The sequence below is a fragment of the Emydura macquarii genome, unplaced genomic scaffold, assembly GCF_026122565.2.
Source record: "Emydura macquarii macquarii isolate MOO-44397 ecotype Brisbane River unplaced genomic scaffold, CSIRO-AGI_Emac_v2 contig_3019, whole genome shotgun sequence".
NCBI classification, from domain to species: Eukaryota; Metazoa; Chordata; order Testudines; family Chelidae; genus Emydura; species Emydura macquarii.
The window spans coordinates 2,312,787-2,340,546 of record NW_027133156.1 but is presented as its reverse complement, the minus strand read 5'-3'; the positions used below and the strand labels follow the sequence as shown (position 1 = coordinate 2,340,546).

Sequence of the window (27,760 nt, the reverse complement as noted above, 5' to 3'; positions counted from 1 at the left end):
GTGCAACTGACTTTATAGGTTTAAGTACCCACAGGCTGATCACCAAACTGATCAGCTTGATCAGTATATAACCAATCAGTGAACAGTGTCACTTTTGCGGTCAGCTTAACAAATCAGTGAGCATTTCTGCTGAGTCATCCTGACTTGTAGGCACTTTCAAGTGTTAGCCTGGTGTAGTCAGCTCTGGTCAGTTTTTGTTTTCATGTCTGCCCTCTATTTGTGCTGTGCTAGTGCCCGGACAGCCCTTAGCAGGTCTTTCCAGCCCTTTTCCCAAGCTATATACTTTACTATTCTATCTTAAAGCACAAAATCCATTAACTATTCTTTTTATATTCTACACTGGGGAGGTGTTGGGCAGAGACAGTCTGAAACGTCTTGGCACAAACCTACTTTCTCTTTGGCCTATTAACTACACAGTCAATTTGATTTCAGAAAATAGCTTTTGTCCACTTTGTGTGATTTTCTAGATAATCTACTCCTCACACTGCAGTACATAACCAACATTTTCTCCAATATGGTTTAGTGATTGGGGGGAGCTCACAAACCTGGTTACTTTCTGTATAAGGCTTTGTGTCTTTATGTTCCACCTATTTTCTTCTTGATCAAATCCTCTGAATATGGCTAGTGTGGGGATAAACTCACTTTCAAATTAATTATTGATTTTCCCCATGTATTTCTGACATCCCAAACTACATGCAATGTGCAGGAGTGTGTTCCACCTTTTTGTGTCTGCTGGGTCTTCCTTTATGACTATAATACCACTGAGCAAACGCTAAGGTTTATTCGTTTTCTGCAAGAATAGTTCTCTTTTAGGAGTAAAGTGGGATAGGGTAAGAAATTTAAATTGATTTCTTTCCACTCCTCTTGCCTGATCTGTTTTGGTACTAACAGCAGAGGATGTGAAAGCAGACACCAGAATTATTAGTATAAATACTAACAGACTCAACTGAAGCAATCTCCTTGTTCGGGGTTAAGAAGACAACCAATTCCTGAATATTGTGCATTTCTAAAGGCTACCATTTTGTTGCGGGATGGTTCCAGGGTTAGGAATCCCAACCACTGCAAGTAACCAAGGCAATCACTGCTCTAAGTTGCACCAGAATGATACTATTTGGGCCTAAACTCTTTCACGTTATTAATTCACGTTATTCACGTAATTCACGCTATTCACGTTATTAATTAATTTTCCTTTCTCCCAGAACAGTTGAAGAACCAAAAAAATGACAAGTAATCACTGCCATTATTGCATGGAATCCCTTCTTGGCAGGAGGTACATGTTGAGAGAAGAAAATTCTTACTGTGTTACATGTTATGACAGCCTATTTGCTAACTCCTGTGAAGAATGCAAGCAGCACATTGAATGTGATGCCAAGGTAAGTATTTAGTTTGGTCTCGGTTTTTTTGTAGTTATTGAGGTTGTTAAAATCACAGAGCATTAAATCCATCTCTTTGGGGGTGGGTTCCACCCAAAGGTCTCTGTGTCACACAAGTCTGCCGAATTCCCCCCCCACACACACACAGGTGTGGAGACCTGGACCACCCAAGAAACAACAGAACTGTTTAATTCACTTCCACAATATTTTGTAGTATCTTCTTCTGATGATGATGAAAAGTATTGTTATGTTGAATTCCTTTTTATTGCTTGTATTCAGAGAGAGAAATCAGCACAGGATCACAGAGAGATGCAACACAGGGAACATCTTTATTGAACTAACACTAAAACCAGCCAGGACTGGCTGAGCTACCCCGTAATAGTCTAACTCTATTGCTATGGCAACAAGCTAAGCTCTGTTGCTATGGCAACCTAGGCAGTTAGGCAAGACACAAAATACACAACAAGTATTATCTTATTTAGCAACGTTAGGGTTTTATACCTCTGTCCTCTATTGTAGAGCTAGGCACCTTCCATATAAAATCAATTAGCAATAGCGAACTCCCAAGTGGACATCATAGAGTCTCTGGCTCTTCTCCCTTTTGGGAGGTATGAAAGCTCTGCTTGCAGGGGGTTATGATTTTGCTTATTCTGAGTGTCATTCCTGTAGTGTCAGAAAGGCTTGGTTATTGTAGAATGATACCTTGGGTCGTTTAACTTTACCTTTCATTCTAGCGCTCTCAGTACCTTTCATTCTAGCGCTCTCAGTAGTTGCAATCTCTCTCTCTCTCTCCCTCCCTCCTCTACCCTCTCTTGCTGTCCCTGCAATTCAATAGATAAGATCACAGGAAACTTTAAAATAAATACTTCCAAGAGACGTCCAGTGAAAAACAACTTCACTTTGTCTATAAATCGTTTCTACTGCAAATGTTTAGTCAACACGCAGGAGTTCAGCTGGAAGGAAACAATATTTATCATTTTTGTGTTATGCTGTTTGTAAACAAGATGCCTTGAGAGGGTGTATTTTGATTAAAATATCTTATTTGCAGTATGACAGCTTAATTTCTTGTTTATCTCTCAGTGCCTGGCTTGTCTCGTAAAAGAAATCTCCTTGACAGACACAATCAGACAGAACAAACTTCAGCTTTCTGGACTTTGCTTTCCTTGAATCTAGGCCCCTTGTAGCACTGTCGTTAGAGCTGTGAGATCCCAAGTAGATTCAGTTAGCTGGCATCTGTCAGCTTTTTTCTTTGGTTCTGACTCACAACCCCTGCATTTTACTTTGAATTTCATATTCAAATGAACCCAGAAACTTAAAGTGAGACTATCAAAACATCTGTGTTTCACATGGTTTCAAAACACAGTCAGAAACGTGCCCAGACTCACTTGTTCCATAGACCAGATTTTCTCATAAAGTTTGGAAAAGTAGGGTGCTGTTCTGCTCAGCAGGAGATCTGACTTCAGAAATCACATCAGGACTCGTGGTGCAAATTTAGTGCATAATCATATTTAAATACAGAGATGGACCCAAGCCACAAAATTTGAAGCCAGACATGGGTTTGTGGTTCAGATTATTATAGGAATAGAATCTAGCTGTAATCTTCTGACCCAGATCTTAATAATCTCAGAATCAGATGCATTTGGATCTGGAATGTGTTGGTTTGCCATGAAATAACTTGAGATCTTAATCCACCTCTTCCTGCATCTGGATATTTGGGTCCAGGGTTTTCAACCCAGCTCTAAGTAATATAACAAACAATATTGTTCTTTGCATCATCAAAGCACTGCAAAAATATGAATCCTCTAAACATATCTGTGACAGAGGTAAGTAACTATTATCCCCATTTTACACCTGGAGAAATTAAGGCAGAGATTTGGGTACCTCTGTGCTGGAGCTGGAAGATGTAAATTCCAGCTCAAGGAGAGAGAGCTGTTCTAGCTGTGATCAAGCTAGTGCACTAAAACTAGAAGCATAGCTGTGTAGTTGCAGAGGCACAAGTGGCTAGTCATCCCAAGTGCAATCCCATCCAATACCATAGGTACATAACTCAGTGAGATAGCTCCTCATGCTGCTTGCACACCATGGCTATATTTCTATTTTTAGCATGCTTGCTGGATCATAGCCACTGTGGGTATTTCTTCAAGCTGGAATTTACACATTCTGTTCTAGTGTAAACATACCCTTAGCAAGCTGTCAAGACCCAAAGAGGAGTCGGTGTCTGACCCAGGATTTGAACTCAGGAATTCCCAGACCATGCACTTAACCTATACAATGCTATCAGGACCCAGTTCACCCTTTGTTGAAGCTGACCTTGGCACAGGGCTTGGGGCTGAGTGGAAGTTTTTTTACTTCAGTTTTAAGCCAGTCCTATCCTGGGCTGCCTTGGCGATGGTTTAACCCCGAGTGCAGGGTATAACAGCTCAGACTAGCCAGGGCATAGCAGCCGCCCAGCCACAACCACATCTCTGTCTCTGCATCAGTGCCACAGCATGTCCCCTATGCCAAAGATTTCTGCAATTGTTGATCTAGGGGTTTTCTGTCAGCCTGGAGAAACACCCTGCATTGGGAGGATATCCCTAGAGGGCTCAGTCTGATGGCTTTATGAATCCTTTACATAAACAGAGCCAGCTCCAAGAGGCCAGAAGATAGTGGTGGACAGGGCCGTCTCTCTTCAGGGAAGGGGGGTCACTGGCCCCTGTAGAGCTGAAAGATGGAACCCAGATGTGTATAAAGGAAATTATCAAGGAAAAACAGCCAAAAACAATTTAGAGTCCCAAAACTCTATGGCCAGCATTTTCAACAGCAAACTCTTCTACATGGCCAAAAAAGCCTGTGTTCTGAAGCCCAACTGACCTCCCTAACCCAAAATTTAAATTTAAAGCAAATTAGCCACTGTAGCACTACACTGTTGACACCTGCTGCAGAGACAGAAATGTTTTTTCCATCACTGTAGTAAATCTACCCCCTCAAGAGGCAGTAGCTAGATGGATGGAAGAATTCTGTACCAGGACTTAGCTTGACTTAACTACACCCTTTGGTTCTCAAGGGCGTGACTTCACACCCTTGAACCACATAGATAGGTTGGCCTAAGTTTTAGGTGTAGAGAGGGCCTGAGAGACAGGGAAAGCCAGAATGAAAATATAATAGAAGTGAAATGAAGGGTGTACAACAGGCAACACTCAAGCTAAAAAAACTTCCCCCTTACAGTGACAATTGGTTGTTCTTCACAGAATTAGGGGTTGAGCTCTCTGCCTTCATCCTCTCTCCTTTGTATATTTTTTGCCTCGGGCTGCTCTTTGATAACAGTTTTTGTTTTACTGACACCTAGAGAGAGCAGTAGGTGTTCAGCACCTCTTAAAATCAAGTCTTATGCATTTTATTTCCCCTTTTATTACTTTAAGGAGGACTTACAAGGGCAATAAAAGGTAATGGGTTTGTGCCCTTTTGTACTTCTTTCATTATTTGGAAAGACGACCTGGAAGGATTTGGTTTACTTCTTACAGGATGTGTTGTTGTCTTTCTGATTTTAACCTTAGAAATATCAGGAGTGTTAAATCTTATCTTCCTTGTTTTTAATGAAACAAAGTGAAAAACATGTAAGCATCTTGTTAGCTTTCTCAGCATATAAGCATGTCGAATCATTTTTTTTTTAAAATGTCCTTCCAACTTTTTAGAGGGTGATTGAGTTAAATAGGTATTAACAAAAACCAAACAAACACAAAGGGTTTAACAATCAGAGTAAAAATCACTTCCTCCTTCAGTTAAACAGGTTTCACTTGCTCGCTATCTGTGAGGTCAAAACCCTTTGAGTTCTTCAGTTGTCCAGTCTTCCAGGGGGAAGAAAAAGGGTAAAAGAAGACCTGAATTTTTAATGTGGAGACCATGCAGGAAAAAAAAAATGTCTGGTGATGTTTATTTAAGGGATGAAACCCATTTGTTTTCTGGGAAGGTCACCTTTAAAATACAAAGTAATCCTTCCAATTAAACAAAAAATACTTCTCAAGTGTGGGGGACGTGGAATAACAGCTACAGCCTGAGCCAAAGCAGCTCCTTGTGGCCAATATCCTGACAGTCTTTCCACTCTGGATAGATTATGTTTGTCATCTTTGACAATTACCCTCTAGCCAATGGCACAAGCCACTGGTCCAGTCACTATCCAAGTGTTTTTTGTTGAACTTTTATTATTATTTTTTAAGTGGGGGGCTATCAGGGTAAACAAATGCTTTCCGTTAACATGTATTTATTCTCTCAAAGGATCTTGCCTATAAAGACCGCCACTGGCATGAAGCATGCTTCAAGTGTGCCAAATGCAATCACTCTTTGGTGGAAAAGCCTTTTGCTGCCAAGGATGAGCTCCTGCTGTGTACTCAGTGCTATTCTAATGAGTATTCATCGAAGTGCTTCCACTGTCAGAAGACCATTATGCCTGGTAAGATAACAAGGCCTCTTCACTAACTCAATGAAATGGTTATATTGCACTTTTAATTAAACACAAGCACTTGAATAAACAAAGCATAATTCCTTGGCTTACAGTACAGCATTTAGGGGAATATCTCCCCTCATCTAATCCTTCTATTTACCTGGGGAGGCGGGACCCCCCTGGGGGGGCACCAAAGATTCCAGGCGGTCCACGAGACTTCAGTAATATTGAAGTCATTTAGCCCTCGAGCTCTGCGCTGGCTGGAGCGGAGGAGCAGTCCCCCACCCCCACCCCCCGAGCCCCACACCAGCCAGGCTCCTCCGCTTTGGTGGGGGCCTGGAGCAGCCCTGGTCAACCCACCAGAGCCTGCCTCCATTACCCTCAGTCCACTGGAGATAGGAAGAGGTGGGGCCACACGGGGCATGCGGTGGTAGCTGTGCCAGGGAAGGGGTAGCTTCTTCCTCAGGTAAGAGTCATTTATTATTATTATTATGTAATTTAGTGTTGTTATCATTATATGTGTTTATAGGGGTTTTATGTATTTATGGCCAATGAAGGGGTGGATTAGAGAGGTGGGGGGGGTGTTTTACCTAGTGCTAACTAATGGAGCTCTCACTCAAAAAGACAGGGAACCACTGAGTTAGTGGAATGGGAGGAGGTGGATCCATTCTCATTTTCTATGATCGAACATTGCATGTATTACACCCCTCAAAGAATATTACAATCTTGAAACAGAATCAGATTTGCCCACATAGACCCATTGACTTTGCCTACACTGGCAATTTTCAGGAAATCTACAATTAGACTTGCTACAGTGGGAATGTTAGTATGCGTGTTGGGAGCACTACCACCTGGATTTTTCCATTAGGTCACCTAGCCCTTCAGGGATCAGAGCTGGTTAAAATATTCTGCCTGGACATTTTTGGTGTTGAAAAATGACTTCTTTGAAAACAAAAATTTTCTTTAGAAATTGTTGAGATGTTTTTGATTTTTTTGTGATATTTTCTGTGATTAGGTCTTACTTACATTTTTATCAGATTACATTTCTTAAAATTGGTATCAACATTTTAAATTTACCAGACAACAGGATTTTTTTGTTTGTTGGTTTGTTTATTTACTGAAAACCAGTTTCAAAAATGATTTCAGTAAAAACAACAGCTTTGTGGGAAAAAAAATCATAAAAAAACCCTGGGCAATTAGTCTGTTTCAAATCCTGCAAAACTTAAACCATTTTGAAATTTTGAAATTCGTCACTAAATCACTTTTTGTTTTTTTCAAACAACTCTGTTCAGGATTTACCAGGCTGGTGTTTCTGCATCAGTTGGGCAGATCCAATGCTAATGCAAGAGTGGAGATTTCTTGAAAAGACAATGCAGCTGAAGAGACAATGGCAGCCAATAGGTGGCAAGATGAACTGGCTTTTCTAGGGCTTTAGCAAATAGGATCTGGCAAACATTAAGAGAACTCACTGGGAAAGGAAGGGTGGCTAATTTTTCAGGACATCTTGGTTTCAAAATACTGAGGCCTGGTCTACACATTGTATTGGTGTAGCTATTTTGATTAGGGATGTGATTTTTTTTTTTTTTTTGTACTGGTAAAACTCATATTGTGGATGCAGTTATACTAATGTAAAGGTGCTATGGTGCACTTCCTTTACCTTATAGGCATAAGGCCTGCTCAACACTAAAAAGTTAGGTCAGAATAGCTACAATGGTCAGAGCTAAACAAAATCCACACCTATGACCAATGTACCTAGTTCACCCTAGCCCCTAGCGAAGGCGCAGCTGTGTTGATAGAATGCTTCTGTCGATCTAACCACCATCATTCATGGAGGTGGTGGTCTTACAGTGATGGAAAAACCCCATCCATTAGTGTAGGCTGCTTCTACACTACAAGGTTGTGCCAGCATAGCAATAGAGCTGTAGCTATACCAGTATTGTCTCTGTAGTGTAGGCATACCCCAATATAAGCACATTTTATTCCAGTACAATTGTGTCCACACTGGGCTGTTGTACCACTTTAACACCACTGGCATAATTAAAATGGCACCATTTGTGTGTAGACAAGCCCCTACTGTAAATGACAAAGCAAAATGATATCTGAGATTTTGTCTGCACTACTGTGTAGCTACTGTGCTGTAGCTATACCTCTGTAACACTGTAGTGTAGACACACATTTGAGAGACAGAAGGGGTTTTTCTGTTACTGTAGTTACTCCACCGCCCTGAGCAGCAGTAGCTAGATTGACAGATGCATTCTTCCATCAACCAAGCCATGTCTACACCAGCGGGTAGGTCGGCATAGCTACACGTCTCAGGGGTGTGTAATTTTTCCGAGTGATGTAGGTATGTTGATCTACATTTTTGGTATAGACCAGGGCTGATTTTAGTGCTTACCACTATTGTCCTTTAGTGCTTATTTCTCCACACTACAAACTGCCCTATAGTTTGGCAAAAAGAAATGGCATGAGTGCTAGCCAACTGTTGTGTGGATATAGTAGAGAAAAGTAAAAGTACATTGGCAGGGTGACAAGGTGAAGCTTGCCTTTTTCTGCCTTGTACACCATGAACATCTCATATTATTGTGATCACTAACTTTAGGATGATACGCCCCAATAGGCAGGGGCAGCAAGACCGGTCCTCTTACCCACTCTGGGTGGGTGCTGCATGCTCAGGGGAAATGCCAATTCTGTGATATGAAAGCAAAACTGACTCCGCAGCTTCTTCCCTTATCCAGGATGCAGGCACTCCCTGCAGGGAGGAGAGGAATTGCCAGCTATTGGAGCATGTGTTCTCCTCCACTACAAGGAATTTTGTGGGAGACAATTAGAGGTCTCTGCTCTCTCAACACTGAGGCACTACCAGATGAGAAGGAGAAATTTATAGTTTGGAGTCTCTGGAAAGAAGCATTATAGTGTGTGTGTGTGTATGGGTTAGGGCTTTGTAGATGCATTCGGAGTGGGGGGTCAATGATAATCACTGGCAAAAAGCCAAGGGTTTTGGCAGGTCTGACTCAACAAATAAAGTGCAAAACTCTGAATTTTCAAATCTCCTTTGGTAGATAGTTATAACAACAGCTTCCTTTTGGGATTGCCTTAGCACCTGAGATGTACCAGACCATCATGCCCCCTACCTTTGATATTCTGTATGGAGTGGAAATAATTATTAGTGATTTGGAGTGAAAATGATCAGCAACACTAAGAGTCTGCGTGGAGCTTTTCTTTGTGCCAAAGAAATTAACTTGAATTTGAACAGAAACAAATGTCAGCCTGGACTGAATGAGATTAGCTATGCCGGACTCATATTCATTAGCAAAGGTGTTTGATCGGACACTAGAAAGTTAGAGTAAATTTGTGTACATGAAAAGACCTCAAAAAGTAGAAGAAATTCATGGGCATGTTAAAATATCTAAGGAAATTCATCCCTAATTTGTAAAAGTGAAGTGCTCAACTCAGTGTGGTGCCTGTGCACAGTAGAATGGCACTGGGATGACTGGCAAGAGAAAAACTTTTGGGAATTAATAAAGTGTGTCACAAAAGAACCTGTCCTAAAATATTTTGATACTAGTAAAAATTCTAAAAATTCAGTTTATGCAAGTTCACCTGGATGGGAAGATGACCACTTAACTTCAGTGGAAACGTTAACTTAACATGCTTATTTTGTTTTTTTCAGGTTCTCGTAAAATGGAATTTAAAGGAAGTTGCTGGCATGAAACTTGTTTTGTTTGTCAATACTGCCGGCAACCATTAGGAACAAAACCTTTGATAACCAAAGACAATGAGAATTATTGTGTGCCATGTTTTGAGAAGCAGTTTGCTCACCACTGCTACTCCTGCAAGAAGGTAATTACCCAAACATAACCAAGGGGAAGAGTTAGACACTACAAGGCACTACTGCACTCTTTTTAATCTAATTCTGGACAGGGTAACCCAGTTTCAAAAATCACGCAGAGTAGAACACTATAGGCAGTGTTTGATTACAGAAACTGCAAAGTTAAAATAACCTCTATAAATGCCATACATTATACATGCTTCTGAACCTACATGAAACAGCAGGAAGTGCAGAGAGTAGCCACAGGGCTTGCAAGTGACCTTTTCACAGGATGGCACCAAGGGAGCTAATCTAAGAACAAAGATAAAGTTGATCGTTTCATATCAGAGCATAGGCAGACAACAGGTGTAGTAGAATGGAAGTTCACACTGTGTGCTTTGCTCTGCTACAGCGTATAAAAATGTTTTACTACAATGTTTACTTATTCTGTCTACTTCTTTCTTAGGCCAAATAACATATTTTTGCAAATTGTTTTTAAAAGTTACCTAAGAGTTGCTGAGGGGTTGAAAATGAGCCTGTCATGAACAGAATTCTCATATCATCCAAACCTAGGGTCCTAATTGCTTCTGTTGCTGTTAATTGTTGGTATTACAATTGCACCCTAGAGCTCCCAATCAAGAAGTGGCCCCATTGTTTGAGCGCCGTACAAAGTTAGGTATATCTACACTGCATCTGGGAGATATGATTCCCAGCCAATGTAGATCGACTTGCATTAGCTCTGCTCAAGCTAATGTTCTACAAATAGTAGTGTGGACATTGCAATACAGGCAGTGCTCCCTGCCTAAAGAGTTTATACTCTTTATACCAAGGGCATAGATAACAATGGGGTAGGTGGATAAAAGCCAGTTACTTGAGGCATAATGACAACCTCCTATTCAATGGTTGTCATTATGCCTCAAGTACCCGGCTTTTATCCGCCTATCCCATTGTTATCTATGCCCTTGGATATGCATATGTTGCCTTCTATATATGTTTCCTATTTGCTGTATCATTTCTACCAACTACATCTGAGGAAGTGAGCTGAAACTCACGAAAGCTTATGCCTGCTGAAATTAAATGTGTTAGTCTTTAAAGTGCTACAGAACTCTCATTGTTTTTGTAATGTACATTGCTGCTTTCAAGTTAATCTGTGTTTCCTAGGCATAAACCGGTAACTAGTTGTATTCATTAGCATAAGGCAATTAACCATTCAAACAGTTCAAAGGTAGTTTTAATTATGTGTAGTCGCAAATTTCAAAGAGAAGACAATAATATTATTACACCACAAGCTCCATCTAAATGATGATATCCCCTTTTGATCTCTGAATCAACAGAATACAGTAATGGACCATTAAAGACAGGAACAGAAGTTTAGCATCCACAAGCTAATTAGATCACATTGTTAAGCTTCTAACAAGATATAGACAAAGAGAGTTCTGTGGCACTTTAAAGACTAACAAATTTAATATTTGAAGACATTAGTCTTTGCTGTATACAGACTAACACAGCTACCCCTCTGGAACTATTCTAACAAGATATAGGTAAACACAGACAAATACTATTAGTATTTATTCTTAATCCTCTAACAATACCGGCCTAGATTTCAAGGAGTCTAGTCTATTTAACATGACTTTGCTAACTATCTATAAGGAATGGCCCTGATTACCATTTCAATACTTTTCTAATATGTCCACAAGGGTTGCTTTTGGGTCACTCAGTCTACTGGTTACTTAGCCTCTGCTGGCTCATCATCACACAAGCACTGGCCAAATACAACAGAGTCAGGCTGGGAAGTTACTTTCGCATTATGGTCTAGAGGAGTGAGGAAAGATCTAACAAAGAAACTTCTACGAAACGTGTCTTTTTATACACTATAGCAAACAAGTGCTGTTATTGCTGGCTATCAGACCTTAGCTAATGCCAGATGAGGGAGTTTTTAGGACTGACTGCTGTAATCTGGCCTGTTCAGGATGAGATTAATGGCTGGGTCTCTATCTCTCTCTTTCTCACTCACCAAGGTTTTTTCTTTCTCTCATTTTGCCATATTTCTTTCTGACCACTAAAGTAAAACTTCCTTTACAATAAAGGAAACAAACCAATTATTATTGCACCTCTATTCAATTAGTTATATTTTCTTTACTTCTATTACCTCAACTCAAACCTTAAATAAGATTATGCTGATATTTCATAGCTCACCACAGATATAACACAAGCAATTCTTCTTTCTCAGGAGCTCGTCCTTTTTAATCACATGCTTTTGGCCTATTGCTTGTGCTAATACCAAAACTCAATTTAAAACGATAGTGCACCCAGGTTCAGTGTAGGCCTTTCTTCTGCACACAGTGTAGAGTCAAAATACTGGGTCCCTGCCAGGAGAAGACCTCATATGTATCTATATGTATATATCATTATCTTTTAAATGTTAACATAAGACAGTCTGTGCCTGAAATAGCTTATTGATCAAAATAACGTTCTTTTTTATGAACATAATTTTTCTTTAGAACTGTGTTTGTTCCTGAGAAACCTACTGTTCTGATAGCAGCTGATTTGTTCTCATGATTGGTGTCAGGTACTTACATTTTTCATGGGCACAATCAAACCACCTAAACTGAGGAAAGCATTCACATTCTCACTTGAAAATCTTTCTATTAAGCCTGCACCAGAGGGAAACTGGAATAAATAACAATCTGTAATGAAAATAAAAGCAAAATACTCTTGTCCATTCTCGACTCAAGTGGCTAGTCAAAGTTTGGAGCCCTGGGGATGTTCCAGTTGAGAGTAGAAATGGATGAAATCTGGTATTTTCTTTGATGCAGTTTTGTTTATTTATAAAGAATGCACAAAGTCCTGTGGCTCTGAACATAGAGGAACCAAGAAGAAAAGGAGCAATTTCTTAGATTACAACCCCAAGTCTCTTTAGTCAATACAAGATCCAAAAGCACACCTCTAGCTTTTTTCCACAGTGCTGACAGGCTAATTGTTGGCTTTCTTGCTTTTTTGCTCCTGTCTCTCTCTCTTTTCTTGTCTGTTTTCAGTTTCTGTTTGTTGTATACACCCGTTCCAAGCCCCTCTACTTACTCAATCCAAAAACCTCTGGGTGGGTTTACAACCCCTTTTTGTCCTAGCTGGGGGGCTTCTGATTAATTCATCCTGACAGATATGTTGATTGAAATGTGCATTTACACCCATCAATCTCAATAGCATTTTAACTCAACCTATAACAAGGATTTACTAAACTCATGACAATACTTTTAATGTCCAAAAATTCCCCCAATTCAAGAACATTTAATGTTCAAGTCTCATTCTGTTTTCCTGTGGATACCAGAAAGCATAATTCCAAAAGTTTCTATGTTTCACTTCCTTGCCCATGTATAAAAAATAACTAAACTCATTCTTCCATCAATTTTTCAAGACTAAAGTAGTCTGTGACTGATGAAACATGACTGGTACACAAAACATCACAATATTTCAGGTTAGCTACTTTAAAGAGCTTTGCTTGACACAATTCTGCTTCTCATTTGTCTCACAAACACCTGGTTTTAAAGTACTGTTTTCTTACCCAGAAAACAGTTAGATTATATCAATTACCTGGTAATTTCTGAACTTATTATTTTGTCAGTAGAAAACTTGTATCCTTCATGAATCCCTATAGTTTAAGCAAAATCCTCAGATGTATATTCCTCCGTAATTATCCTTTTGAAAGTGCCTTTAAATATATCCTGCATTGATACATCCAGCCCAAGATAATTTTGCATAAAATTGTTCCATGAAAAATACAGCACTCCATGCTAGTCCATATATTGTAGGGATCACATATAGGACCAGCAGCACTACTCATAAGGTGGCCAGATAACAAGTGTGAAAAATTGAGACACGCTTTTTTTTTTCAGAAGGGTATAATTGCAGTCACAAGACAAAGCCCCTAATATTGGGACAGGCCCCATAATATCAGGATGTCTGGTCTCCCTAACTACGCATCTATGTAAAATGACCAGGAATTGCCACTAAAAGATTTTGGGGATTTAAAAATACCCTGGGGTTAATAGTGAAAACAATTTTGCTACATCAAAGGGCCTGATCCTGCTTCCACTGAAGTCAATGGCAGCAAAACTCATATAATTCAGTGGAAGCAGAATAGGTCCCAAAGAGCTTAATTTATTAATTGGAATCTATAACTTGGGTCCCAGAAAAGGAAACTTTAAGTTTTTGTAATTTTAATGTAAATGCAGATATAGTGTGGTTAAGAGGAGGTCAAGCCTGGAATAACAAGGGTCATGTGCATTTCAAGAGCCGCTAAGGAAGCTGGTATATCACCTACTTTTCTTATGCAGAGCACTAGCCAGTGTTACTATCTCTTCACTTTATTGAGCAGTATAGTCAAAGAACATGTTGTGAGCAATTAAAGCAGCAAAAACTGTAGTTCCAGGCACTTGTTGATGCCTTGATTTTTGTTTAAATTAAAAAATTATCCAACATGCCCTGTCTACTGGTCTAGCTGTGTATTCATAGCCATTCTGTGTAAATCATAATATTGAATAGTGGCTCCCTGTGATGGGGTGGACTAGGCCCAAAGGCCCCCTGCTGGAGGCCTCAGGGTCCTGCCACACCCATCCCAGTAAAAGAGCAGTAGACGAGTCCTCCAAGCAGCCTAGAGTGGCTGCAAGGGAAGCAGCCAGTGAGGGCCCAGAAGGGTCATATAAAAAGAAGCTGCAGAGCCAGTCAATTCCTTGCTGGAGCCACAGGAGGGGAGATGGTGCACCTGGCTAGCCAAAGGGAACTGCAGCACCATGGACAGCTCAGTCCTGGCTGGCTGCAGGGACTAAACATAGAAGAGCCCTGAGGTAAGGGTGAAGCATTGATTAAGACTGGGGCCGGGTGAAGTGGCCCAAGGTAAATAAGAGCAGTGTTGTTAAAGGAACATGGTGGAGTGTGGCTGCTATTCTTAGGGTCCCTGAACTGGGACCCGGAGTAGTGGGTGGGCCTGGGTCCCCCCATAAGCCATTGGGGAAGTGACCTACAATTGGAAAATGATAAACCTTCAGAATGGGATCTGAACTACTTAGTGATCCAGCTCGGGCCAGAAGGGCCCAGAGAGGGTAAAACCATTGCCTCCAAGGAAGAAGCCCTAGGGGTATGGCCTGATAGCAGGTCTGGAACTGTTTAAAGACTGCAGACACACCTAACTAGATGGATCTCTGCGGAGAGGTGGGTGTCATGCCATTACAGTACCACTACTTTATAGTACCCCTCAACTCAATTTCTAAAAAGAAACCTACATATTGTCTCATAAACTCCGCTACTGCATGCCACCTCACATTTGGAAAAAGTATTGCAACTGGAAATGGCACTCCTTTCCAGCATAACCAGTCTGGAGCAACCGGGAACAGGTAACAGGAAATCAGAAGTTTGGTACTAGTATTGAATAAAAAAACCAGTTCTTTGACATTAAATGTATTTTTCCCATATTACACTTCCTTTTAAAATAATGATCTTCCTGTCCTCAACATGTCTCAATTTTGAGGCAACATTATCTTAATTCAAATGTGAGATTAGCTGTCAAAATTCCATAATCTACTACCATTTTTGGGGATTGCATGATGTAAAGTATACATTCACATGTGCCATAGGAGACTTTCATGGCAGGCCAACCTACCCTTTGTATAGGCTAGCCTGCCAGGGAACCAACATGAATAATTTATGCAGCTACATATTCACATCAGTCAGATCCAGTCAGGATTAAAATCCAAACCAAAAACAATTGAGACTATATACATATATGACAGGCAGAAAAGGAATAAGAGGATTTATTTAAAAAAAAACACATTTTTGGGAATTCCTAGTTTACACTAGAGCTCAATATTATCTCACTTTTGGAAATAATTAAGCATTTGGTTTTGCATCTGATTGCTATACATGGTTTCATTCCTTTGTTTATTTCCTTTTTGTTGATATATCAGATGATAACTACTGGAGGAGTGACCTATCATGACCAGCCATGGCACAAAGAATGCTTTCTGTGTGCTGGATGTAAGGAGCAGCTGTCTGGGCAACGGTTTATTTCCAGAGATGATCATCCATACTGCCTAGACTGCTTCAGCAATCTTTATGCAAAGAAGTGTGCAGCCTGCAACAAACCCATTACTGGTGAGTCCAACCATTTAAAGTAGACCAGCCACTGAAAAGTTATCAGAGCTGTCCCAGGTCAGATGTCTATTAACTAACACAAAATATTCCACTTGCAATTAAATAGAATCATAGAATCAGAATACTAGAGTTGGAAGGGACCTCAGGAGGTCATCCAGTCAAACCCCCTGCTCAAAGCAGGACTAACCTCAGCTATATCATCCCAGCCAGGGCTTTGTCAAGCCTCAGCTTAAAAACCTCTAAGGATGGAGATGCCACCACCTCCCTAGGTAACCCATTCCAGTGCTTCACCACCCTCCCAGTGAAAAACATTTTCCTAATGTCCCACCTAGACCGCCCCCCCTGCAACTTGAGACCGTTGCTCCTTGTTCTGTCATCTGCCACCACCGAGAACAGCCTAGCCCCATCCTCCCTGGAACCCCCTTTCAGGTAGTTAAAGGCCGCTATCAAATCCCCCCTCATTCTTCTCTTTTGCAGACTAAACAAGCCCAGTTCCCTCAGCCTCTCCTCATAAGTCCTGTGCTCCAGCCCCCTAATCATTTTTGTTGCCCTCCACTGGACCCTCTCCAGCTTATCCACATCCTTTTTGTAGTGGGGGGTCCAAAACTGGACACAATATTCTAAATGCAGCCTCACCAGTGCCAAATAGAGGGGAATAATCACTTCCCGTGACCTGCTGGCAATGCCCCTCCTAATGCAGCCCAATATGCTATTAGCTTTCTTGACAACCAGGGCACACTGCTGACTCATATCCAGCTTTTTATCCACTGTTACACCCAGGTCCTTTTCTGCAGAGCTGCTGCCCAGCTCGTCGGACCCCAGTCTATAGCTGTGCATGGGATTCTTCCTTCCTAAGTGGAGGACTCTGCACTTTTCTTTGTTGAACCTCATTAGATTTCTTTTGGCCCAATCCTCCAGTTTGTTTAGGTCACTCTGTATCCTATCCCTACCTTGCAGGGTATCTACCACTCCCCCCAGCTTAGTGTCGTCCGCAAACTTGCTGAGGGTGCAATCTACCCCATCCTCCAGATCATTAATAAAGATGTTGAACAAAACCAGCCCCAGGACCGACCCCTGGGGGACTCCGCTTGTGACTGGTTGCCAGCTAGACATGGAGCCATTGATCACTACTCGTTGAGCCCTATGCTCTAGCCAGTTCTCTATCCATTTTATAGTCCATTCATCCAACCCATACTTCTTTAACTTGCTGATAAGAATAATGTGAAAGACAGTATCAAAAGCTTTGCTAAAGTCAAGGTATATCACATCCACCGCCTTCCCTACATCCACAGAGCCAGTCACCTCTTCATAGAAAGCAATCAGGTTGGTCAGGCATGACTTTTCCTTGGTGAATCCGTGTTGACTCTTCCTGATCACCTTCCTCTCTTCCAAGTGCCTTAAAATGGATTCCTTAAGGACCTGCTCCATGATTTTTCCAGGGATTGAGGTGAGGTTGACCGGTCTGTAGTTCCCTGGATCCTCTTTCCTCCCTTTTTTGAAGATGGGCACTATATTTGCTTTTTTCCAGTCCTCAGGGACCTCCCCCTGTTGCCACGAGCTTTCAAAGATAATAGCCAATGGCTCTGAAATCACCTCAGCCAACTCCCTCAGCACCCTCGGGTGCATTGCATCCGGCCCCATGGACTTGTGTATGTCTAAGCCTTCTAAATAGTCTTGGACCCGTTCCTTCAGCACTGCGGGATGTTCGCCTCCTTCCCATTCTGTGCCACCCAGTACAGCAGTCTGGGAGCTGATCTTGTCTGTGAAGACAGAGGCAAAAAAGGCATTGAGTACCTCAGCTTTCTCCACATCCTCCGTCACTAGGTTGCCTCCCTCATTCTCTAAGGGGCCCACACTTTCCCGAATCTTTCTCTTGTTGGCAACATGCCTGTAGAAACCCTTCTTGTTCCCCTTCACGTCCCTTGCTAGCTGCAACTCCAATTGTGCTTTGGCCTTCCTGATTTCATTCTTGCATGTTCGAGCAGTATTTTTATAATCCTCCCTAGTCATCTGTTCAAGCTTCCACTTCTTTTAAGCTCCTTTTTTGTGTTTAAATTCACCAAAGACTTCTTTGTTAAGCCAAGCTGGACACCTACCATATTTGCTATTCTTTCTGCACATCGGGATGGTTTGCTCCTGTGCCCTCAATAAGGTCTCTTTAAAATACAGCCAGCTCTCTTGGGTTCCTTTCCCCCTCATATTATCCTCCCAGGGAATCCTGCCCATCAGTTCCCTGAGGGAGTCAAAGTCTGCTTTTCTGAAGTCCATGGTCCGTATCCTGCTGTTCTCCTTTCTTCCTTTTGTCAGGATCTTGAACTGGACCATCTCATGGTCATTGCTGCCTAGGTTGCCACCCACTTCTACTTCCCCTACCAAATCTTCCCTGTTTGTGAGCAGCAGGTCAAGAGAAGCACAGCCCCTAGTTGGTTGCTCCAGCACTTGCACCAGGAAATTGTCAGCGACACTCTCCAAAAACTTCCTGGATTGTTTGTGCTCTGCTGTATTGCTCTTCCAGCAGATGTCAGGGTGATTGAAGTCTCCCATGAGAATCAGGTCCTGTGAACTGGAAACTTTCCCTAGTTGAGTAAAGAAAGCCTCATCTACCTCATCCTCCTGGTCTGGTGGTCTGTAACAGACATCCACCATGACATCACGCTTATTGTTCTTGCTTCTAAGCTTAACTCAGAGACACTCAACTGACTTATCTCCAGTTTCATACTGGAGCTCAGAGCAGTCATAGTGCTCTCTTACATACAGTGCAACTCCTCCCCCCTTTCGCCCCTGCCTGTCCTTCCTGAACAGTTTATACCCATCCATAACAGTGCTCCAATCGTGAGAGTTATTCCACCAAGTCTCAGTTATTCCAATCATGTCATAGTTTCTTGACTGTGCCAGGACTTCCAGTTCCTCCTGCTTGTTTCCCAGGCTTCTTGCATTTGTGTACAGGCACTTGAGATAAGTAGCCAATTGGCCTACTTTCACAGTATGAATTGGGAGGCCTCCCCTGCTGCACCCTCCTCCTTCTGCTTCCTTGTGGTGTCCCTCTTCCCCACTTACCTTCGGGCTTAGGTCCCCGTGCCCCACCGAAACTAATTTAAAGCCCTCCTCACTAGGTTAGCCAGCCTGTCTGTGAAGATACTCTTCCCTGTCTTCGTTAGATGAATCCCGTCTCTTCCTAGTAATCCTTCTTCCTGAAACAACATCCCATGATCGAAGAATCCAAAGCCCTCTCTTCGACACCACCTGCGTAACCACGCATTTACTTCCACAATGCGATGGTCCCTACCTGGGTCTTTTCCCTGGTCTTGGTCTACCTGGGATGGATGAGAACACCACTTGCACTTCAAACTCCTTTATCTCTTTTCCCAGACCCACATAGTCCGCAGTGATGCGCTCAAGATCATTCTTGGCAGTGTCATTGGTGCCCACGTGGAGAAGTAGGAAGGGGTAGCGGTCTGAGGACTTGATAAGTTTTGGCAGTCTCTCCGTCACATCTGTAATCCTAGCTCCAGGCACTTCTTGTGAATTTTAATTATCTGAGTGCTTAAAAAGCTTAAAAAGTTTAAAAAGCTCTCAGTGGGTATGACTACACTGCAATGTAAGCTCAGGATAAATAGAACTTGCATTATTAGATCCTGGGTTTGTTAACACAAGGCTTGAGAATCTACACTCATTTGTAACCTAGGTTAGGAATTGTTGAACCTTGAGTCCCAATTTGAGGCTCCAGGATTGACACTGCATTATATGGGCCAGAGTACAAACTTCCATATCCCAGACTTCCCAGCACTCTCTCAAAATGTGGCCACTCTAGCAGTTCATTCATGGTGTAGTGTGGGAAAACTTGACTATCCACCAAACTTACCTGTCTGGAGGGCAAAGTCAGCCTGTGGGATTGTGGAATACTTTTGGTGGACTCCCAGAACACAAGTCCAGCGGGGCTACATCTGCACTGCAAAGAAATAGGTTTTGAACTGTGGGTCCCGGCTTGATTCAGGCTCAGACACTTCACCCTCCTGAGGTACTGGGATCCTGGTCCAAGCCCTGGTTTAGTGTGATTTGTGTGTGGACAGAAGTGGGCTAGGCTTGAGCCTGAGTTCGAACCCTGGGTTTACATTGCAGAGTACATATACCCACTGATAAATGATTTTTTTTTAGACAAAGGAAATGCAGTAGATGTAATCTACCTGGATTTCAGTAAGGCACTTGATATGGTTCCACATGGGAAATTATTAGTTAAATTAGAGAAGATGGGGATTAATATGAGAACAGAAAGTTGGATAAGGAACTGATTAAAGGGGAGACTACAATGGGTCACACTGAAAACTGAATTGTCTGGCTGGATGAAGGTTACTAGTTGAGTTTCTCAGGGATTAGTTTTGGGACCAATCTTATTTAACATTTTTATTAATGACTTTGACACAGAAAGGGGGAGTGTGTTAATAAAACTTGTGGATGACACAAAATGGGGAGGTATTGCCAATATAGAGGACCGGAATATCATACAAGAAGATCTGAATGACCTTGAAAATGGAGTAATAGAAATGGGATGATATTTAATAATGGAAAGTGCAAGATCATGCACTTAGGGACTAACAACAAGAATTTTTGCTATTAGCTGGGAACTTATCAGTTGGAAGTGACAGAGGAGGAGAAAGACCTAAGTGTATTAGTTGATCACAGGATGACTGAGCTGCCATGGTGATGTAGCCATGAAAAAGACTAATGCAATCCTATGATGCATCAAGCAAGATATTTCCATTATAGATAGGAGAGTGCTACTACCATTAGGCAAGGTATAATGGTGAGACCTCATCTGGAATACTGTGTGCAGTTCTGGTCTCCCATGTTTGAGAAAGATAAACTCAAACTGGAACAGGTGCAGAGAAGGGCTACTACGATAATCTGAGGAATGGAAAACCTGCCTTATGAGAGGAGACTCAAAGAGCTTGGCTTCTTTAGCCTAACCAAATGAAGGCTGATGGGAGCTATGATTGCCCTCTATGAATATGTCAGAGGGATAAACACCAAGGAGGAAGAGGAGTTATTTAAGGTAAGCATCAATGTGGACACAAGAACAAATGGATCTAAACTGGCCATCAACAAGTTTAGTCTTGAAATTAGACAAAAGTTTCTAACCATCAGATGAGAGAAGTTCTGGAACAGCCTTCCAAGGGGAGCAGTGGGGGCAAAAACCTAACTGCCTTCAAGACTGAACTTGACAAGTTTATGGAGGGGATGGTATGTAACTGATCTGAGACTACTAGTAGCAAATATTCCCAATGGCTGGTGATGGATCACTACATGGGGAGGGCTCTGAGTTACCACAGCGAATTCTTTCCCAGGTGTCCGGCTGGTGGGTCTTGCTGAAATGCTCAAGCAAGATCCTGAAGGGTTTTTGCCTTCCTTTCTGCAGCAAGGGCTACGGGTCACTTGCAAGTTTCAGCTACATAGACCATCCTTTCCTCCCTATTTACTGGAGGATTAAGAAAAATGATAATCTATAAGGGTACAGTGTTATTTTTAGCCCTGCAACCTGAGCTCCACAAGCCTGAGTCAATTGACCTGGGCTCTGAGACTCGCCACAGGTTGTTTTTTTTGTTTTTTGCAGTGTAGACATACCCTTAGAGGTTATCATTTTTCTTATTTCTCCACTAAATGGAGAGGAAAGGATGGTCTTGTGGTTAAAGCATGGGACTGAGATGTGAGAGATTTGAATTCTGTTCCTGGCTCTGACAGGCTTCTGTGTGGTTTTGGGTAAGCCACTTATTCTCTCTATGCTTCAACTGCCCATTTGCAAAATTAGGATAATAATAACCCTAACCTCACAGGGGTGTTGTGAGGATAAATTCATTCATGTTTGTGAGGTATTGAGTGATCATATAAGTACATATATGTATATGTGTACATACATACATACACATGGGGGGCAGATCCTCAGGGGGTGTAAATTGTCATAGCTCCATTGACGTCATTGATGAGGAGATGATTTTAATAAAGCTATGTCAATGTACACCAGCTGAATATTTGTCCCACAGTGTCTTGTGACACAAAAGAGGACCCTATTGAATTCATCCTCCAATGCACTCAAAAGGAAGAAACAAAATCTATTTTATTCTCTTTATAAAGCTCTTTGTTATAAAACTTACCCCACTGAAGGGATTGTCTATAGGCTCACAACCATGTGAAAGTGAGCTCCATGAATGAAATTCTGTTCTTAGCTATGTAAATGCAACCCCATCAGTTTCAGCCTCATTATTACTGCTTGGAGTACCATTGATGTAAATAAAGACAGAATCTGGCTCCCCTCCGTATTACATGCAACATACCTTGTTAGAACATGCAAATCACGTATTATTCACCACTAGCTAAGAATTGCATTATTTTCATGTGCTGAAATGATTTCTTTTGTGCTTTATATAAATGTCTTGTACATTCTTGGAGTGGAAGAGCTGCAAAGTGAAGCTGAGTGATTCAGGTCCCTAAGGGTACATGAAGAGAAACTTAATAACATCCTACTGCAACTGAGCACACAAACATATCATACATTATTTTTGTAATCAGGTTCTTTTAGATATAAAACTAGTACAATTGTAAATTAGATTTACCTGTTCTGTGCAGCCAAGTCACATTTATCAAATGAAAGAGATCTTGCCACTTATGCAAAAGTTGCATTATGATTGGCCCTGTGTGTTTAAAAGCTTTATAAATCAATGTCAGGTCAACACTCTGACTATTCTGAGACTATTAGTTGAGACTATTAGTAGCGAATCGGTTACACCTTTAGCCCAGTGATGAAGTGTAATGGAGCCAGCTAATTATAGATGCATGTTACTCATATAAATACACCAAAGAAGTGATTGGAAATTCAATCAACTGTGATAAGATTACAGGGCAGGTGTGGGAGGGACAGGAACACATTAAGGAATATCTGAGACAGACAAAATCTTAATTCACAAATTAACCTATAGAATTCCACAATCCACTAGTGCAGTTGAGGGTATGCTTTTTTCTGGGAGCTTGTGTTTCACATACCTCAAATCTACTGAATTTCAGTTTGAATCCTGGATTATGAAAATCAGAGAAATTTCTGAATTTCACTTGGGTTTACAATGAAACCACACAAAACCATATGTTACCCATGATTTCTCTGGCAGTTTGCTGGAAACTGGGTGCAGAGTAATTGGAAAGGTTTGTAAACCTTAGTGGATGTTTTGATGAGCCACGTACATGTTTACAGGTCATAATGGGATATGAAAACAGGCAGGTGTCTCATAGTTTTGGGCTTTGTTGCAAACATTTTTCCCACGTCTAATTTTTAGTTTCTACCATTCATATGTTGGGCAAATCTATTTTTACAGGCTATCTCAGAATGTGGAATGTTTGTAGATTTCAGTGTGAAAGACAACTTGATATATCCAAAATCTATCTATTGAATTTCTGATGTCTTCTAAAATATATTTAATTCCCTTTTTTTCTAATTTCTTTTTTAGCTCTTGGAGGGGCCAAATTTATCTCATTTGAAGAGCGCCAATGGCACAGCGACTGCTTTAACTGTGTGAAATGTTCCATCTCGTTGGTGGGCCAAGGATTCCTCACACAGCGGGATGACATTCTCTGTCGTGAATGTGGCTCTGCTGTATAGTTAGAGAGAGACACGTTATTTTCACACTCTATAATCATGTACTTCATTACTCTACAGTCAGAAATTCATCTGAAGACCATAAGAGTTATTTAATCATTCAAGTCACTTTCCAACAGCAGTTCAATTCTATCACAGTGCTCAGCTGCTGCATGCATGCCTTATATCTTGCAAAAAGATTTTTACATTGTTCTGGTTCAGAAAACATTTCAAAAGAAATTTCTATATATATTTTAATGTAAATACAATATGTTTCTCCTTGTAATACAGTGCACTCTGCTGTTGGGAGCTTTAGAATGTTATGTTACATAAACCAAGAATGAGTATGAAAAATCTGTATGTGGAAGACATAATAGATGACCTTAATGAAGAAAGATTTTACCAGTACTCTACTGATGCAGACACTAAGGTGTAAAGTGGTGGTGCAGGGGAGATGCATTTCCCCACTGGGGCACAATATTTAATCAGAACAATGTCCTCTCCTCCTCCCACCCCGCCCCGCCCTGTACTTCAAAGCTGCTGGGCAAACAAACGAGGCTGCTGGAAAAGCAGTCATTCTGCTATGTGCAGGAGCTCAGGGGTTGTACAGAAAGGAAAGCGCCTGCATGACTTCCATCACTCCAGAGGGGATGCTACTTCTCTGTCTTGGGAGACAGAAAGGATTAGGAGAAATGGATGCCCACCAGCAGAGAGAGTCGAGTCCAATTCATAGCCTAGAGGTTGAGGTGAGAGGACAGAAGGCCATTTCCTCTACAGTTTTCACCTCCAAATATACCTCAGGGCAATGAAAAAGCTGTATAATGCTTGCTCTATGTTGTACATTGTCAGAATTCCATTACACAACTCTACGCTTAAGCAACAACCCAGGCATTTTTTTTTTCCAGTTTTCTGATTCTCGATATACTGAATGTTAACTAAGCAGTTTGCAAAAACTGTGGGGCTTCACCATGCAAATAATTGTGTGTCCAAAACTGCATGTGCATATTCATAGATGGTTTTTGGAAAAGGTGGCTGTAAATGACATTATTACTTCTGCTTCATATTTGCTTGTAGCATAAATTTCTGTTTCTGCTATGACACATTTAGCACTAGATATAAATTTAATTACATGGGGGAAAATATTTCTTTACATTTTTTCATGCATTCTGATTAAGGAAAAGAGGAATTGCCAGCTTGTATCAGACCATTGGGCCCATCTAATCCAGTATCCCATCTCCAACAGTGGCCAGCACCAACTGCTCCAGATGAAGATTCAAGAAAATCCACAGTGCACAATTATGGCATATGTTGCCTGCACTGGCAGTTACTTACTAACCCCTACCACTGAGTGGTTGGTTTATGCCCAAGCATAAGCATATGAAGCATCAAGGCTTATATCCCTTCTTTAAAATATATATAAAGACTAGTGATTTGCCGAGCTGAACTCCAGTCCCTTTACCAAAATTAGCTAGTTTTATTTACAGTATTTTTTCTTTTGCTATGTAACCTTTTCAGGATATAAATAAATAAAACGACACTTTAGTCTGCCACCAGAATCAATGACTTCCCACAATCAGATAGAATGCTAACGTATAAAGAGTTTCCCTCAACTAGCAACTGTCTTGTCTCCACCAGGATTTTAGTACATACTAAACATACACCTTTTTTCCTGATGTAGACATGGCCTGACAGTCACCTTCCTGTCTGCCAAGCACTTCTCTCTATCCCTGAAAATCTCTTTTCCAGGAATCCATCCTCTTCATCATGAATAGTTTCTCCTTGCTCTTACTTCTTTGAATTGTGTTTTTCTTATGTGTTTGCCTTGTCTATATTAAGACTGTCAGTGCTTTAGAACAAGGAGCATGTCTTACTCATTTTGTTAAGAACCATGTACATTTATCAGCACTATAGCAACGATTTTTAATAGTATTAGTTTCATTATAATCAATAGAGCCCTCACATAGGTCAACAGAACCATGTAGTTTTGTTCCTAAATCTCATTTATGTCACTTTGAGAGGATTTCATCTGCTTGCTGAGCTTTTAAAGTTAAAGTATCTATATTAAAGGCCATCTAGATTAGTGTTACAAATGTTTCTTCCTTTTGTTGTTCCATGCTTTCATGTCATTAAACTATCATTACACTGGGCCCTTGAGAACGGTGCAATGAACTACTCGAGAGCAGGTTTTGTACCATTTACCACTCTCTTAACCTGGTTTGAAGCATATCTTACTCCTGTCATCTTCAGGGGCACAGGTGTGCTGTTGGGAGATGATCCAAAGTCTATTGAAGTTAATAGGAGCCTTCTCTTTGACTTCAGTTGCATCAAGATCTCATTCCCTTATTTTATTGAAAGTGGTAATTACATTGAGTAGACTTAAAAAGTGCACTATATGAAAATAGGCCAGTGCCAAACTAGAATGGCATAAAATCTATGTGGATAATAACTAACCACAAATATATAGCGCTCTGTTTTCTAGTCAATAAAATATTGATTTTTTGCTTAATGTGGTGTTGGTTTAGATTTTTAGTCTTTTCTGCTATGAGAGATTTTATCAGGGTTTATTTTCTGATTTGCTTTTGGCTTTCTGTTTTATCTAGCTGCTTGCCTTTCCTTCCCCATACATCAGATACAGAATCTTGATAAGAGCTGGGGTAATCATAAATAGAATTAGGTTGTGTAGCCTAAAAAATAATGACATAGCAATGGACATTTATGCAGTGATATTCTTAAAATGTGCAATGACTGATTAGAAATTAGCCCAGTGGTAAATGTCAACTGACCTGCAGAATTTTAAAATAAAAATTGCCAAGTCATCTGAAGTGACCGTTGCCACAGGATATGGGATCCGCATGTCATTTATTTATGTGAATTCATTCGGGGGAAGGGGAACGGGCTCTAACGATGTGGTTAGGCTCAGCTACTCAACCCTGTCTGAACGATGCTCTAGTTCAACCACAAATTGATGCAGGAAATACAGGGTGAAATTCTATGGCATGAGATATGCAGAAGATCAGACTAGATTATCACAGTGGTCCTTCTTTTCTGGCCTGATCATCTGTGAAATACAATTTCTGCCCTGACTCATTCAATATTTTGTTTTAGAAATACAAGCTAAATTGTTTACCTCCTTTTCACAAAATATACTATTCTCAGGTCTAAAGATCTGAATGCTTTCACATTACATAAAAGAGTGCTAAGAAAAACAAACTAGACTCCAACAAATGTTAACACAAGTTATGTCCACCATCAAATTGAGATTTTTCTGGTCTATGCCACCAGCTCCTGGGATTTAATACTTAATAAATAAAATATCATTTACTTTCAGATTACTGGTGTATAAACCTGAACCTGATTCAATTTTGTTTAACTAAATCTCAGTGTTTGGAAGCTTATATCTGTGTTTGTTTTTAATAAGCCATTTGAGTAGGAATGGGCAGGAACCGTGAAAAATCAAGTACGTGACAGGACATGGATTCTACAATTTTTTAAAAATTTCATTCCACAATTTTTCTTAAATTCTCAGTTTTATTTTGTTTAAAAGCATCTAGTCCTTTTTCTTGTGTAAGTACAACAGCCCAGTGGAAGATATTCATGTAATTTTGCCCATGATGAAGATAATTTTCCTTATGTATGCTGATGTACTATCTCCCGTTCACTCCAGTTCAGAAAACTGTCATGCTACAAGGCAACCTATGCAGGGTAGGAAAAAAAAACTTGGAGGCTGTGCATAGTTTGCTCCTTTTGGGATGTGTGATGGTGGCATGATATATTTGGTTGACTGGTTTTATTGTTTTTGAAGGCTTTTTTCCCCTGCTTATTTTTTACATTAGAAATTCTGATCATATCTGTCTAGAACCCTCTGGTAACTAGAGATCTTAGTTCACATCACACCTACCTGGAACTCCATGGATAACTAGAGAACTTAATGAGATTATAAATTCATAAGAAATGGTCAGCAGAATAATTGCAAGGTGGAGAGATTTTTAGTCAGAGTGTTTAAAACTTTGAGGGTTTTTTTTTTTGTTTTAGTTTTTATTTATTTGATTATGAACTAGGACTCTGCTGGAAATGGCCTGCTGTTGATCCCAATAGCTTTATTCTCCAAGAGCATATCTTCTGTGCAGAATTAACTCAGGCTCTTCCTTGGGTGTTGCCTTTAGCCCAGCTGCCATCCATGCACAAAAACCTCTGGCCTAGTGTGTTGGTGTTTTATTCCTGGGCTAGTTGGCTATCCACTGGTATAGGCTAAAGCCCAATTGCTGCATTTGCTCAGGTTGGTAACCCACCCACTTTATAGTGAGGGCACAGACTAAACCATTCACGTGTGAGTAGTCCTCCAGTGTCTCCCCACAATTACCCCCCCTGCGCCCAGAAATACACACAAGTTCTCCCAC

At 40.9% G+C, this 27,760-nt stretch overlaps 1 protein-coding gene across 1 annotated transcript; it reads left to right on the top strand.

The window, feature by feature from the left end:
* Positions 1-1,220: 1,220 nt before the first annotated feature.
* On the top strand, positions 1,221-25,851 carry FHL5 (four and a half LIM domains 5). Its single transcript, XM_067530001.1, has 5 exons — positions 1,221-1,373; positions 5,628-5,802; positions 9,464-9,633; positions 15,559-15,745; positions 23,236-25,851. Exons 1-5 carry the CDS (start codon positions 1,221-1,223, stop codon positions 23,385-23,387), a joined length of 837 nt encoding a protein of 278 aa, XP_067386102.1. The 3' UTR covers positions 23,388-25,851.
* The last annotated feature ends 1,909 nt before the right edge of the window (positions 25,852-27,760 follow it).